Raw genomic sequence first — 17037 nt, 5'->3', positions numbered from 1 at the left:
ACACACACACACACACACACACACACACACACACACACACACACACACACACACACACCAAAACAAAACAGAATATGGGTGTTATGGACCAAGGAAAAACTGGAAAGCAATTCTGTGGTTTCTGTTCACAGCATCTGCTCAGATAGTTGTTGTGCTGATTAGAATGCCGCTTCTCTGGATACTTTCACTGGCCTTCTGGAGGTACTGGGTCGCTGTTTTGCACTTCCAGAAGGTTGCTGACTTATTACTTAAAAGTCACAGCAATCACTGAAGGAAAAATTAAATTTGCTTTCTTCAAAAGTAAAGTGGCTTTTACTGTAGAGAATAGAGAGCTCTTGAGCTGGTACAGGTTTGATGGTTTCTCATTATCTTGTTCATGGCCCAAACTGTTTAGCAACCTTAGAACAAATCACATAGTTGTTGGCAGAAAGAGGATCTTTGTTATTGATAACTTGTCATTAGTCCATACCAACCAGCTACTTGTTATCAGTTGATTCCACATTTTGACCCTTTAGTTCTCTTGTTCAAATACTGCTTGAACAAGGTGCTATTTGGATGGTCTTTGCACAATCCTAGTTAAAGCTGTAACGCCTTGTGATCTCCCCCTTATACAGACCGGAAGAAACATGTATGTAATGTGCAGAGAATGTTTGAGAAACCAATTAATTGGTTCCTGTCCACATGGTTCCCTCTTGGTCAATAGAGCATTGTGCTGCTTGATCCTCCTCCAGACAGTTTCACTTGCTTGTAGAAGATACAGGTAGACTGATTCACACTAGAATGGTCTCTGACCTATTCATTAAAAATCACAGCTTACAGCACCTATGAAACCGACTGTCTTCAGGCTTGAAATGCTTTTACTGCAGAGCAGAAACACAATGTTTTTCCTTTCGGAGGTTTGATTGCTTCTTCCAAATGTTCACATCCCCTTTCTGTTCCATTACCTGGGAGCCAACCACGTAGTTGCTGGCCTTTGTGCAGAAGTCCTTCAATAATCCTTGTTTTTAAACCAGTCCTTTTCCAATTCAGTCCACAATCAACAATATAGAAAATAAAATGATATTGTCTTTCCACCGAACTCAATCAATCATTGATGTAACCCATGCAGCAATGTAATCCTCAATAACTTTGTTGGTTAATAATTGGAAAGTTGTTCCAGACGGCAAGACTGTCTTGGTAAAATGCATTCAGTGTTAGAAAAGTTCTTTTGTTTTGGCTCTATCCTGACTATCCTTCCTGTTATTACATCTTTTTAACATGACACATTCATTGATTTTCCACTTGTCTAGAGTACTTGCTATATAATTCACATCACTGAGTTTCTTCTGATTTGTGACAGGCCAGTGAACATTGATTTTGATTTCCACAGAGAAAAATGATTATACTAACACCCTATCTTCAGCAATAAACTTCCACGTTTAGGCTTTTGATCTGTTCTAGTTTCCGCGGTTTATGAGCACTTTTCAAATGCTTTTTGGCCAATTCTCTCTTTGGTTATTTCTTGTTGAAACTCAAAACAAGCCAGACATGTAATCTCTGAACTTTGATTTATATATTTCTCTTTAATCAATTTAAGGGGTCCTTTCACCTCATGTCCATATATTAGTTCAAAAGGCATGAATCCGATGGTGTCTTCAGGGACAATCCCTAATGACAGACTGGAGTAATGGAATTCTTTTATTCCAATCATTAAAACGTCTTGACAATAAACTCTAATCACAGTCTTTAAAGTTTCATGTCATCTTTCCAATGCTTCCTGTGATTGTAGATGATAAGTAGAAGACATATTATTTTGTTCCTAATTTATTAATAAATAGCTACAATTTAATGACTGCTCTCATTTTTGCTGTAATTTCTCCCAAAGGCACTGCTTTAGGAAATCTTGTCAAAACATCCATTTTTGTTAAAAGATACTAATTACCTTTCCTTGTTTTGGTCAGGTGTCGATGCAACCTATTAACACTCTGCTTAATATGATTTTCAAAGCTGGTATTGTAATTGAAGGCACAGGTTTAATTGATGGTTGGGATTTCCCCACTGATATTAATGCCATGCCTGTCAATATTTCATCGCTTATTAATGTAATCGTGGCCAATAAAATTAATCTAATATTTTAACATTTGTTTTCTTAAAATCTAAGTGAGCTGCCATTGTAATTTCATGAAGCCTTTTTTTTATGATAGATGCAACTGCTACCTGATGAACTACTTTTGCACTCTGTATAATGGGACTGGTTTGGTGCTCCATGTTCATTGTTTACCTTCATTAAGCCCTTTGGAAGACAAATGGCATAATCAGCCAACATTAGTGACTGACTTGCTTCAATATTTTTTAATATGTTTATTGGTTTACATTCTTGAATTGAAGCATGAGAGAATACAGCTTCTCTTGACGCATTGTAATTTTGATGGTATAAACATTTTCAATTCTAACAACTTTTTAAGCATTTTCTCTAATCTAACCTGGCTTGGAGAACTCCACAATACTAAAATACTTTGAGTTGTAACTGATACCCCGAATTGAAAATTGATTATCTTGCGAGGAGAAGCTATTCTTTTTTTCTAAACTGAGCTCTTGATTCTTCTGGTATGAGACTTTAGGCCTTCTGTTCTAAATTAATTAATTGTTTCTGATCTGATGTAAACTCAGTAATATAAACATTCCATTCATTATTGTGTTTAGGTCTGGATGCCACATGGGAAGGATGTGAATGCACCGTGGAAGCAGTTTACAAGAATAGTTCCAGGGATGAGGAACTTAATTTATGAGGATAGGTTGCAGAAGTTGGATTGTTCTCTTTGGAGAGAAGGCTAAGAGGAGATCTATAGAGATTTTCAAAACCATGAGTGATATAGTTGGATACAGTAGATAGCGAGAAATAGATCCCATTCATAAAAGGAACAAGAGAGAATCAGTCCAATGATCTACAAAATAAAACAACGGTGAAGTGGAATAACTGGTCGGCGTGACAGGAAGGATCTGTTTCTGTGCTGTACATCTCTATGACTCTAAATAGCACATAGGGTATGGAATGCAGTGCCTGGAAGTGTAGTGGAGGCATGTTCAATTCAGGTATTCAAGAAAACTTTGGATGATTATTTGTGCATGCAAATAATGTGCAAAGGATTGGGGGGGGAAGCAGGAGATTGGCAGTAAGTAATGGTACTCATTTAGTGAGCTGGTTCAGGCAGAGTGGGTCAAATGGCATCCTTTGCACTTTAACATTTCTGTGATTATTATTACAAGGCTACTCCCATACACTTCACTACAGTCATATTTTTCTTAAGGAATTGATACACTTAGCGCGCTGTTGAGAATTGCTTTCAAGCTTTTTTTTGTATAAATACTTAACACAACTGACCTACATCTATCTGCTTTTACTTTAAAATCCAAATCCCTATCCTTTCACACAAAATATATTTAGGTGTGCATTTGGATAAGCTGTAACCCACAGGGTTATATGCAATGGATAGTAAATTAATGAAACTGGATTACCCTTTTGGCTGTTCTTTGGAACAGTTCTGAGGAATGGTCAAAACACTCTGTTTTCTCTCCACAGATGCTGCCAGACCTGTTGAGTTTCTACAATCTGACTCTTATTACCTTCCACCTGCCACTTTTAACCCATACTTAAGTGCATACATTCTCATTCATGTCCCTCCCCACTTCTCTCTCACCGAAACACACACACCTCTCACAATTTGGCTGTCATAATCATAGAGTTTCACTCTAGATTCCTCATGTTTGTGCTGACTAAAACAAGAAAATCTTTGCAAGAATCTTACAGACATAGAAACAGAGAATGTAGGAGTAGGCCATTCAGCCCTTCAAGCTTGCTTCGCCATTCAACATGATCATGACTAATTATCCAACTCAATACCTTGTACCCAATTTCTCTCCATACCCTTTGATCCTTTTTGTATGAAGAACCATATCTACCTTTTAAAACTTTTTTTCTGATACTGAGTAACTGTTTTTATAAATTTTATAATTTATAGTGCTTTTTTAGTGCAAAAAAATTTATTGTTTCTTAGTTATTATTTATGGAGCTACATGTTGCTTGAACAGAAATTAGTTAGAAACAAAACCTGAGGAACAGGTCCCATATTTGAGCCAATACACAAAATATTATACCTTTTTCCACTGCAGTGGTCAGATTCAGTCTGTCACAATTTGTGTTTTATTCTGTATTTGTCAACTCATACTTGTAGCTACCTGAGCACAAGGCTATTAAATTGGATTTTCTGGAAAAAAGAACTTTTATTTGCACTCCGTCCTTTGCATCTCATTATCACGATGACATTTGAGTTACCATCAAATATTTAAATATAACATTAGATTGCATTATTTTCATAGATAGTTGTAATATTGCTATCTACTTAAACCTTCTGGTACAAATACAATTCGTCTTTTGATTTATGATTTGACTGAGAAGGCCAAATCAGTTATATATAAGATTCAGATTATTTAACATATAAAAATCCTTTTTAGTACTGAAGAATATTCTAAATGGAATTCCAAAATGAAATATACTGAGCTGTCCATCTTCCCATTTTTTTCCTGCCAAATTACGTTGACTTTGTAACAACTATGTCCTGCCTTGGCAAGTTGTATTTATGTAATACTGATGAAGGAAATTTGACATTCTAACTTTTGGTTTTAAAAGCAAAAAAAATTGGAAATAAGACATGCAAGATTTTGAAGTACATTTATTAAACATAAGTGTTCATGACTGTTAAAAGCAAGATTATCTCTTTCTGCTTGTAATGAAGATGCAGAATATTATTTTCGAGTATATTTATTCAAGGAAATAAGAATGTTTTCAAATCGATGAAGAAAATCAAAGGATAATGCTGACTTAGAAGTACAAAGAATTATTTAGTGCAAAAATTGTTATGGAATAAATTTTCATATGTATTAAGGATTGGGAAATTGAAAGGGCTCCATTCCAGGTACCCAATTCTTGCTATCTGATTTTATTCATTATAAGTTAACAGATTGAAGTGTTCATTTAAAAAGAAATCTCCACTTCGCTACACCGACCCCTTCAAAATGATTGTTCATAGATGTATTAAATCGTCATGATTATTGAGCAATATAACTAGAAAGATTAACATTTTGCCAAATGAACTGTCAGCCACTTTACAAAAAGAAATATTTTAGATGTGCGTTCTCAAGGTGTAGTATGCACATGATGTGTTCAAATAAAACAATATAGCAGCACTGACGAAGTAGCGCAATTAATTTCAACGTGCTAAACATCATAGTACAAAGTATGAGAAAATCTTTCTTTTGTATAGAATTTTTTCAAAATCTCTTAAATTGTAATATTGAAGTAATCTTAATTTGTAATCAAGTAAATGTTCAATTTCTGGTTTGATTAGGTGACAAGTACTGATTATTGGACACTTTGCTTGACCTAATTGTTTTCTTCCTCTATTCTTCAGATTTTTGAGCATGTGCACGAGGCATTTTGGCAGTGTTGTGGCACAGACCATTAGAACATATAAAACTGATCAGTTTCCCTTGCTTCTTATTATTATGGGGAAACGATCATCCAATGAAGTTTTGAATGTGATTCAAGGTAATTTCAAGTAGAAAGCATATATGTTTTAAGTTTCATTCGTATGCAGAATGTACAAGACGGTGGCAAATATTAAAAATCCATGAGTTGCATTTTTCATTTTGAATGTTCAAATACGGATGAGATAATTTGGACCCAGTGCTTTGGCTTATGTTTGTGTATGATGTGCACGCAAATAATCAGTGTCAAATTGCATTTTGGTAAATTAACCGTTCTCAAGAAATTTACGCTGCTATAAAATAACATATTTTCAGATTTTTTTCCTCAGTTTAACTCACTTATTTTCAGTTAGAAAGTAATTAAAAATAACTGTGCGAGCACACAATACATTCAATCTCATCCTGAATTCATACTTCTAAAAAAAAGTGCCACTTCTTAATGCCTTTCTAATGAAAGCTCAAATTGCTTGCTTCCATCAAACATGCATTAATCTTAATAGCTTAAAGCTCGATTGTGTCCCTTTGTTGCTAGGTAATACAACAGTAGATGATCTGATGATGAGGCTGATGAATGCCATGGAGATCTTCACAGCGCAACAACAAGAGGATATAAAGGATGAGGTAAAGAGATGTGAAAATATTTAGGCATTTTATTTGTTACAATCTGTTAGACTGTCTTATGAAATAAAAAGTCAAATTTTTCTAAATTCAAATTGGAGACTCAGTAAAGAACAAATTAAATATTCCAAAAAACGAAAATGGATCTGAGAAAAAATCTTCCTTTTAAAAGGGATTTATTAGTTTTCCATATTTCGTCTTATTGCACTTAATGCACCTTTTGGCTCCAATAAACAAAACATTTGTTTCATAACCAATTCCTCAAACTATTAAAATTTGATGTTCCGCACTTTTTTTTAACGAAAGCTATAAAAGTTCTTCTCTATCATCTCTTTCATTCCTGAAGCTGAAAACTGGCAAAAAACTATTCCATCAGAGTTGGTAATCTTCACTATCATATGTGTGTATGGCAAGTGCAAGCTTAATATTGCTGAATGCAATATTGTCCTCACCCACTGTGCTGACAACACATTTTTGCTAGGAAGTCATTGGATAGCCATTAATCCAAGAACTCTGGTTTCTTTATTCTTTTGCCTGGAGCTACTTGTAACTCAGTTAAGGCCTGCTAATTCAGTATAGATAAAGGATTCAAGTCTGAGAATTTTAGTTTTGGTATTAAATTGGAGCTCTCGAGTTTTGGAGCTCTCGAGTTTAACTTGGGTTGTGATGTTGTCAATATTTTGGAGCTCTCGAGTTTAACTTGGGTTATGATGTTGTCAATATTAAAATTGGTATAAAATATGTCAAATTATTGCAAATGTTGAATTCCACTCTGAGTAGGATTTCAGTTGCCTTGTTTACTGATCTTTTCTTCCTTCATACTTCAAACTTGTGTTCTAAAATAAATTCTGAAAACTGTTCAAGGGCTTCCCCTTTGTAGCTTATCAAAATTCAAACTTAAATTCAGGCAATGTGATCTAAATAATCTCTGATGACTATTCCAGTGACAGTAGCCACTGCCTTCTCCATGAGAATAAGAACACGGAAATATCCTTGTCTCCTACCAGCAACTTGTCTTACAATACAGAGGGAAATGAGTCAGTGAGTTTGGAACAATCTATGGTCTGATATGGCTATTTGTTGAATTCCTGGCAGTGAGTGCAGGCTGTAAGATTCGACTGTTAGGTTTGCAGCAGTGCCGAGTATAAAAATGAGGTGAAGATAGGAATGTCACATATGAGTTGTATTCTTGCATAGTATATGGGCATCGCTGGCAATCACAGCATACATCACATAATTTTCTTTAAGCTGAGTAGCTTGCTGGGGTTCAAAGTGAGAACGGGGTGGGGGGTGGGGGGGGGGGTGCGTATTTGGGTTCTGAGAGAGTGGGGGAATGGATGACAGCAATATTGCAGGAAGTGGACTACATTTGGATGCATTTTATAAATGGTGATCTCTGCCCCAAGCAGAAACATGTTCAGCACTCTCTCAAAGGAATTCAGTGAATCCAAATTCACCACAAGAGTTGGGATCCTGTTGCACTGCTTCACTATCCTCAACAAAACAGAGAATCACCTAACATTTAGCCTGGTTCTTGTCTAGCATGAGCCCTTCTTTGTCTTAATCTATGCACATTGGCATATGAAAGCTTCGTGGTTATCATACTGCCCAAAAGATTCATAGATCTGAATTAATGATCTGAAGCAATGATTGGGGAATTTAAGTTCAGTAAAGTAAATAAATTTGGAATGAAAAACGAATACCACAAAACTGCCGGATTGTCTTAAACCATCTGTTTCACTATGACTTTGAAGGAAGGGGCTCTGCTGTCCTTTCCTCCGGAGTACTCCAGACCCAAAACAATATGACTGACCTTTGACTGCCTTGTGAGATTACCTAGCAAGTTGAAGAAATTCTTAGTTGTATTCAAATCGCCCTTCAAAAGATTATTATACACCATTATTGGGAGCACCTTGATCACCCAGTTTGCAGCAGTTCAAGATGGCTGTTCACTATCACCTTAAGAAGGCCAATGACTTTTGTGCAATAACTGTTAGCCTTACCAGTGATACCTCAGGATGTATAGAAAAAAATCTGTTTGAAATTGGCCCTCAAGGACATACCTAGCTCTTCAAATTTGTAAGTCACAATTGAATTCCCCAAATCTTTGCTCCTTTAAACCATACAGACCAAAATCTGAAAAAAACAAATTTAGTGATTTTTGACAAAAGGTCATTAGATTACATTACATTACAGTGTGGAAACAGGCCCTTCGGCCCAACAAGTCCACAACGACCCGCCGAAGCGCAACCCACCCATACCCCTACAGTTACCCCTTACCTAACACTACGGGCAATTTAGGATGGCCAATTCACCTGACCTGCACATCTTTGGACTGTGGGAGGAAACCGGAGCACTCGGAGGAAACCCACACAGACACGGGGAGAACGTGCAAACTCCACACAGTCAGTTGCCTGAGGCGGGAATTGAACCCGGGTCTCTGGTACTGCGAGGCAGCAGTGCTAACCACTGTGCCACCCAGATTGATCTTGACAGAATTGTTACAGTACAGAAGAAGGTATTTTGACTGATTATGTCAGTACCTGCTCTCCAAATGAGCTGTTCACTGAGTTCCATTTCCCCCATTTCTCCTTGTAGCTCTGCACATTATTTTCAGATAGGTCTAATTTCCTTTTGAATCCTTCAGTTGAACCTGCCTCCATCAGACTCCCAGGCAGTGAATTCCATGCCTTAACAATGCACTGTATGAATAAAGTTTTCCTCATGTTGCCTTTAATTACCTCATTATTTTAATTCTGCGCCTTTTACTTTTTGATGCGTAATACCTGACACAGCTATTCTGTCCAAAGATGCTGCAAAATCTCCTGAGTATTTCCAGCTTTTTCTGGTTTATTTTCCTATTTGAGTCTATGTGAGTTACTGAAATGTTTTAAACTGAGATTTCATTTTGGATCCCTCCTCTGCGCTGTTTCCAAAGCCTTGGTCTCACCCATGATGATTCCTGAGTTTACAATAGTGACTTCAAAACTCTACTGAATTGGCAATAAAGTGCTTGCTATGAGAACCTCATGTCACGAAAAGCACTGTATATGTCTTACTGTATATGTCTTTTGGAACTGACCACCCACCACCTACTTCTGATAAAAAGCCACAGATTATCATAGAGCTATCACAACATTTTAAGGACCAACTGATAGATGCGTCTGGGTCAGCAGCTGATTTTAAGGTTCCTCTTTATACCCAAGATGACATCCTCAGCTGTATTAGTAATCTTGCTGTAAATGCCAAGCCATTTCAGCATCATCTTTAAGAATAAAGCCCAATGTATAGTGCTGATTTAGCATCTCAGCCATATGTTGGATTATTTATAATCTGTCCTTGAATCGTAGAACCACAGCATCATTCAGCAGCCAAGTCTTTGATTCTTAACAGCTGAAAAAGCTTTGAACAATATTACCAAGGTTTTTGTCGCACTCTTTTCCAATAATTTTGCTGATTTAATAGCAGCCTTTACTTCAACTTTTTAGTGTTTGACTTTGATTTGCCTGGTATTTGTTTTGTTTCATATTGTGCATTGCTTTATTATAAACTTACTTTTGTTAACATTTATTTTTGTCTTTGTACATGATCAGCCTGCCATCTAAGCATCTTATCATACCACTTCTCACATTTAGGAAAGTAAATAACTCCTATGCATTTTCATTTCAGAAATTATAAATTTCTGATAAATGGCATGGATTTTGGAATTTTGTCTTTGGACTCTTTGTTGTGATTGTTGGGAGCTTTTAAAAAGTTTGAGTCAGTTAACAGATGGTCACTCTGATTAACCTGCTTCTCTGACAGCTTTTTGTGTTTCTGGCCAGTTAGGCTAAACACTGTCAGAACTGGCCAGAAATCCTCGAAGCTGCCCAAGAAGCAGCTCAATCGCAGTGACCTCAGTCCACTGACTTTTTATGTAAACTAGCCAATCAGGAAGCTGCCCACTCTGAGGAACTGTTGGTCATTTGTTTAATATATGTGAAACAGAGAGAACTGAAGGTATGTAGTGAATGGAGGTGTGGCAGGGGAGGGAAGGATAGAGCTACTTCTACAAATAAAGATTCTGTCTCTCCCGTGTGCAACTGCTGCATTTTTTCCATTTGTAGCTTGAAACTGAGACCTTGAGACCCGAATCAGTTGAGTACGGTGAAATGAATTTTCTCATTTATTTTGGCAGTGTTTTTCTGAATCAGATTGCGGACATTTGGTCGCATAGTCTTCTGCTTTTCATCTCATTAAATGACACAACCCGCTTCTTGCGAAATCGTGCAACAAAAGAGGCAGAAGTGCTCACCATTGCCTGGACTTCTCAATGTTCGTGCCACTGATTCCATAGTTAAACTTCAACTGTGTACCACTTCAGACTGCAAGACTGGAAGCTTCCCCTCATGCTACATACTGCTATACTGAAGGAAATGGCCAGGAAAGGCAAGTTAGTTACTCAATTTGGCAACAGAGACCTGCAGGTGCAGGTACATAGGGTGGAAGAAAGGAGGGCTATCATTTTTCCTGCTGACTGGCAGAGGTAGCCACACCATTCAGCACAGCTAGCCTGGACCAAGATAAGAATCCAGGTCACTGCACTTTTGCAGATGAAACACAATGCACAACAGTGCCAGAAGAAGATGAATAATCATCTGCACTCCTCAAAGACAAAATACATCATTTTCTCTCTGCAACCTCATTCTCACAAGTCCACCCACACTCTTGAACTCTGCTGCTACATATTCCTTTCCTTAAAGGTCATGGACTACAACTTTCACTATTACACGTCCACACAATAGCTTGTCGCATCATATGAGTAGAACATTGGATTTGGCCAGTAAAGTGAAGCACCATTTGTGCGGCTGCTGAGACCACAATGGCTCAACCAGCTCAGTGAGTTTCATTGTGCTACACTGTTCTCCCATTACCATAAAAGATAACTCATTCATAATCTGAAAAAATGTCTATTCCTTTTACAGAACTAATTCCATCTCTTATGCAGGTATTTGTGGCATCCATTGCAGCTCAACAAGCAGAGACCTGCACCAGAGATGCTCAGCTCCACCTCCACTTCTGAGGCGGAAGCCAATCAGTCCTCAAAGGCTGCATCAGCACAGAGACTTTCACTTCAGTGCATTGTCTGTCTGGATTAGACTTGGGAGCGCAACCTGTTGAGCACATCACTGAGGACTTTCAGCTGCTGCTCAAGGAAGAAATGTCCCAGGTTTCTGGCACTTGGAGGACTGTCAGAGACTAGGCACCTGCCCAGCTTGGAGAAGACAATTCATGGTTTTGCCCATTAATGACATTGTTACATGCACAGGTACAGATCAGTAGGCAGGTTTGTCAGAGGAAGTCAGTAAACTGGACTTAAGCTTGGAGGAGTCCCCCCATGTTCATTGTATCTTGCTGGTTGGTATGCATATGTCTGGCTTCCTCCAGGGACAGGCATGTTACCACCATGGAGAGCCAGGTTCAGCATACTCGGGTCTGCCAGATATGAACTCTGACCTGCACTCCATTGCTGTAGCCATACATGCTCAGCTAGGAGAAAGTGAGGGCTGCAGATGCTGGAGATCAGAGTCAAATGTGTGGTGCTGGAAACATACAGCAGGACAGGCAGCATCCGAGGAGCGGAGAGTCTACATTTTGGACATAAGTTCTTCATCATGTGCTTAACATCATTGCAAGCATTATGGAACCATACAGTACAGAAGGAGCCCTTTGGCCCATTGAGTCTGCACTGACAAAAAAACTACTCTACACTAAAAGTCAGCTAAATCTAACCCTGTCAATTACTACCCCAGCAGTCTACTGTCAATCATCAGTAAAGTAATGGAAGATGTCATCAACAGTGCTATCGAGTAGCACCTGCTCAGTGAAGCTCAGTTTGTGTTCCACCAGGGCCACTCAGCTCCTGACCCCATTAAAGTCTTGGTTCAAAAATGGACAAAAGAGCTGAATTCCAAAAGTGAGGTGAAAGTGGCAGATTTGACATTAAGGCTACATTTGACCAAGTGTGGCATCAGGGAGCCCTAGCAAAACTGGAATTAATGGGTATCAAAGAGACTCCACAGATTGGAGTCATATCTAGCATATAGGAAGTCATCTGAACTCCAGAGCATCTCTGCAGGAGTTTCTTAGGGTCATGTCCTAAGCCTTACTATCTTCAGCTGCTTCACCAATGACCTTCCCTCCATCATAAGGTCAGAAGTGGATGTGGTTGCCACTGTGCAATGTTCACGACTCCTTCGATACTGAAGCAGTTCATGTTCACACGCAACAAGATCTGGACAATATTTAGCCTTGGGCTGACAAATGGCAAGTAATATTTGCACCACACAAATGCCAGACAATGATCATCTTCAATAAGAGACAATCTGATCTCAGCTCTTGACAGTCCATGATTTACAATCATTGAATCCCTCATTATCAACATCCTGGGGGTTCCCCTTGACCAGAAACTCAATCGTACTGACCACTGTGGCTACAAGAGCAGGTCAGAGGCTAGGAATACTGCGGCAATTAACTCACATCTTGATTCCCCAAAACTTATCCGTCATCTACAACACTCAAGAAGATTGACACATCCAGGTCAAAGCAGCCCAGTGAATTGGCACCACATCTGCAAAATCATCTATCTCCCTCCATCACTGACATACAGTAGCAGCAGTGCCTCATATGTACAAGATGCTCTGCAGAAATTCACCTTAGACATATCCTTAGACAGTGCCTTTCAAACTCATCACCACTTCTGTATTGAATGATAAGGTCAACAGACAGATGGGAGCAATCCCACCTGCAAATTCCCCTCCAGGTCACTCATTATCCTGACTTGGAAGTATATCATCGTTTGTTCACTGTCACTGAATTAATATATTTTGTGTCTCTCTAAGGACATTGTGGGTCAACTTACAGCACGTGGGCTACAGTGTTCAAGAAGGCAGCTCACCATCACCTTATAAAGGGCAACTTGGATCAGGCAATAAATCTGGCTCAGACAGCAATGCCCACATCTCTTGAGCGAATTTTTAAAAAACTGCTCTTTCTTTCCGACACTTGGCCGATACCATTGAGTGTCATGAAACTTCTAGTACTCATCCACATACATTTTAAAGATTGTTAGGTTTCCTGTTTCACCTACTCAGAGAAAATGAGGACTGCAGATGCTGGAGTTCAGGGTCAAGAAGTGTGGTGCTGGAAAAGCACAGTCAATCAGGTAGCATCCGAGGAGCGGGAGATTCGACATTTCGAGCATAAGCTGTTCATCAGGAATGTGATGTTTCTGATTACATTTCTGATGAAGAGTTTATGCTCGAAACATCGACTCTCCTGCTCCTCGGTTGCTGCCTGACCAGCTGTGCTGTTTCACCTACTCTCCGAGGCAGAACATCACTTTGGTGAAAATAATTTTCCTCAAACCCCCTCTTAACCTCCTGCCTTTTATATTAAAATTATGTCCCCATGTTATTGATCCTTCAAACATAGACAAACATAGAAAATAGGAGTGGGAAGAGGCCATTCAGCCCTTCGAGCCTGCTCACCATTCATTACGATCATAGATGATCGTCCAACTCAGTAGCCTAATCCAGCTTTCTCCCCATAACCTTTGATCCCATTCACTCCAAGTGCTATATCTAGCTGCCCCTTGAATACATTCAGTGTTTTGGCATCAACTACTTCCAGTGGCAGTGAATTCCACAGGCTCACAACTCTTTGGGTAAAGAAATGTCTCCTCATCTCTGTCCTAAATGGTCCACTCCGAATCCTCAGACAGTGACTCCTGCTTCTGAATGCACCCACCATCAGGAACATCCTCCCTGCATCTACCTGTCTAGTCCTGTTAGAAATTTTTAAGTCTCTAAGATCCTCCTCACTCATCTGAACTCCAGCAAAAACAATCCTAACCTAGTCAATTTCTCCTCATATATGTCAATCCGGCCATCCCCAGACTCAGCCTGGTAAACCTTCGCTGCACTTCGTCAAGAGCAAGAGCATCCTTCCTCAGGAAAAGAGACCAAAGCTGCACACACTATTGTAGGTGTGGCCTCACCAAGGTCCTGCATAACTGCAACAACACATCCCTGCTCCTGTACTCGAAACCTCCCTCAATGAAGGCCAACATACCATTTGCCTTTTTTACCACCTGCTGTCCTGTATGTTTACCTTCAGGGACACTTGAATGCTGCTGCACACTTCCCCCTCTCCTCTCCCAGTTTACAGCCATTCAGGTAGTAATCTGCCACCTTGTTTTTGCTTCAAAAATGAATAGCCTCCCATTTATCCAAATTATATTGCATCTGCCATTGATTTGCCCATGGACCCAACCTGTCCAGATCACACTGAAGGATCTCTGCATCCTCGTCACAGTTCATCCTCCCACCGAATTTGGTAATATCTACAAACTTTGAGATGTTACATTTTGTTCCCTCATCCAAATCATTAATATATAGTGAATAGCTGGGGTCCTAGTACCAATCCCTGTGGCACTCCACTAGTTACTGCCTGCCAATTTGAAAAGGACCCATTAATTCTTTCTCTTTGTTTCCTCTCTGCTGACCAGTTTTCTATCCATCTCAGTACACTTCCCCCAAGCCATGCATTTTAATCTTGCACAATAATCTCTTGTACAGGACTTTGTCAAATGCTTTCTGAATGTCCAACTATACCACATCAACTGGCTCTCCCTCGTCAACTCTACTGGTTAATACTTCTTAGAATTCCAACTGATTGGTCAAGCATGATTTCCCCCTCATATATCCATGCGGACTCTGTCTGATTCTGTCACTGCTTTCCAAATGTTCTGCTAGAAAGTCCTTGATAATGGATTTGAGGATTTTCCCCACTACTAATACTAGGTTTACTGGTCTATAGCCCCATGGTTTCTCTCCACCTCCCTTTTTGAATATTGGAGTAACATTAGCTACTCTCCAATCTGTACGCTATTCCAGTGTGTAAAGAGTCCTGAAAGATGACCACCAATGCATCCACTATTTCTAGAGCCACTTCCTTAAGTATTTTGGGATGTAGATTATCAGGCCCTGGGAATTTATCTGTCTTCAATCCCCTCAATTTTCCCAGCCCCATTTCTGTACTAATACTAACCTCCCTCAGTTCTTCCCTGTCACTAAAGGGAAACTATGCTTTTTATCCACCTTGTCTATGCCTTTCATAATCTTACACACCTCAAACTTCTGATCAATAACCTGCCAATGAATCCCAGTCCAGTTTCGGTTCTGTCAGGGCCACTCAGTTCCTAACGTCATTACAGCTTTGGTTCAATCATGGACAAAAGAGCTAAATTCCAGAGGTGAGGTGAGAATGACAGCCCTTGACATCAAGTCTGCATTTGATCGAGGGTGGCATTACGGAGCTCGAGCAAAACTGGAATCAGTGGGTATTGGGGAAAACTTTCCACTGGTTAGAGTCACACCTGGCACATAAGAAGATTGTTGTGGTTGTTGGAGGGCAGTCATTTCAGCTTCAGGACATCTCTGCAGGAGTTCCTTAGGGTAGTGTCCAAGGCCCAAGCACCTTCAGCTGTTTCATCATGACCATGCCTCTAACATAAGGTTAGAATGCGGGATGTTCACCGATGGTTGCACAATGTTCAGCAACATTCATGACTCCTCAGGCACTGATGCATCTGTGTCCAAATGCAACAAGATCTGGACAATACCCAGGCTTGGGCTGACAAGTGGCAAGTAACATTTGTGCCACACAAATGCCAGGCTATGATCATTACCAACAAGAGACAATCTAACCATTGCCCCTTGACATTCAATGGTGTTGCCATCACTGAATCTCTCACTATCAACATCCTGGGAGTTATCATTGATCAGAAACTCAACTGGACTCAGCACTTAAATGCAGAGACCACAAGAGCAGGTCAGAGGCTAGGAATACTGCGGTGAGTAACTCACCACCTGATTCCCCAAAGCCTGTCCATCTACAAGGCACAAGTCAGGAGTGTGATAGAATACTTCTCTGCAGTTGCCTGGATGAGTGCAGCCCCGACAACACTCAAGAAGCTTGATACCATCTAGGACAAAGCAGTCCACTCTGCCCCTTTTAAACCTTTTACACTATGACTATTGCAATTAATGTTGGACAAATTGAAATCCCCTAATATAACTTGTTTTAATGCAGCTTAGTGAAGTATCTATATATCTGCTCCTCTATTACCCACCTACTGTTGGGTGTTTCTAATGTACACCCAGCAGTGTGACTGCCTCCTTTTTGTTCCTAATATCTACCAATGAAGACCTTTCATTCCTCCTCAATGCAGTAATTGATTCTTTCATTGATAATGCTAGGAGTGTTGAGGGACCTCAACCTCACTCAAGGTGCCATTTCCTTTCAGGGCAATGATGCTTGGCCTTTCCACCTCCCCTTCCCTATGATGCCAAAGTTTGTAGAAGTCCAGGCCAATGAGACTCCATCTGAGCAGGGCATTCAGGCCTAAACAGCTGACTTCTAAGTGCCCCCAAGGAATGACTGGCCAAGCCTTCCAGATCCAACAGCATCGACTGCAGAGCAAGCTTCCTCCAACACCGCAGCTGCACAGTCACTGAGGTGGCCCAGGCATGCTGATTGACATGTGAATGCATTGACATCCAGTTAGAAATTGGCAGCTGCAGAAAACTTTAGGCAGCACATAGCCCTCCATCCCAACTGCAGATGTCAGGACTGTGCATTGATGTCACGAGAGAGAAAAGAAGAGAAAAACATACTGAGAACACACTGATGGCATGGGTAACATGTCATTGTAATTTTCTTTTGCACTTTGTTAATAATTGTTCATATGCACTTCTGAAATGTGCAACCTCTTTACACATCCCAAAAAGGAAAGTATTTGCAACAGTCAAAAGAAGCCAATAAATGCTTATCTCTGCCACTAACTGATTCTTT

The 17037-nt window shown here is 39.7% G+C and overlaps 1 protein-coding gene across 2 annotated transcripts in view; it reads left to right on the top strand.

Moving 5' to 3' along the window:
* faf1 (Fas (TNFRSF6) associated factor 1) overlaps positions 1-17037 on the top strand; it is a 415349-nt gene that overhangs the window by 325625 nt on the left and 72687 nt on the right. For both annotated transcript variants that reach the window (XM_043699222.1, XM_043699221.1), the window contains 2 exons: positions 5448-5584; positions 6056-6144. In XM_043699222.1, coding sequence (XP_043555157.1) covers positions 5448-5584; positions 6056-6144 — 226 coding nt within the window. The remainder of the gene's footprint in view (positions 1-5447; positions 5585-6055; positions 6145-17037) is intronic.

This window comes from Chiloscyllium plagiosum, chromosome 11, assembly GCF_004010195.1.
Source record: "Chiloscyllium plagiosum isolate BGI_BamShark_2017 chromosome 11, ASM401019v2, whole genome shotgun sequence".
In the NCBI taxonomy this organism is placed as follows: Eukaryota; Metazoa; Chordata; class Chondrichthyes; order Orectolobiformes; family Hemiscylliidae; genus Chiloscyllium; species Chiloscyllium plagiosum.
The sequence above is the reverse complement of the archived record's forward strand: the minus strand, read 5'-3'. Positions and strand labels throughout refer to the sequence as shown.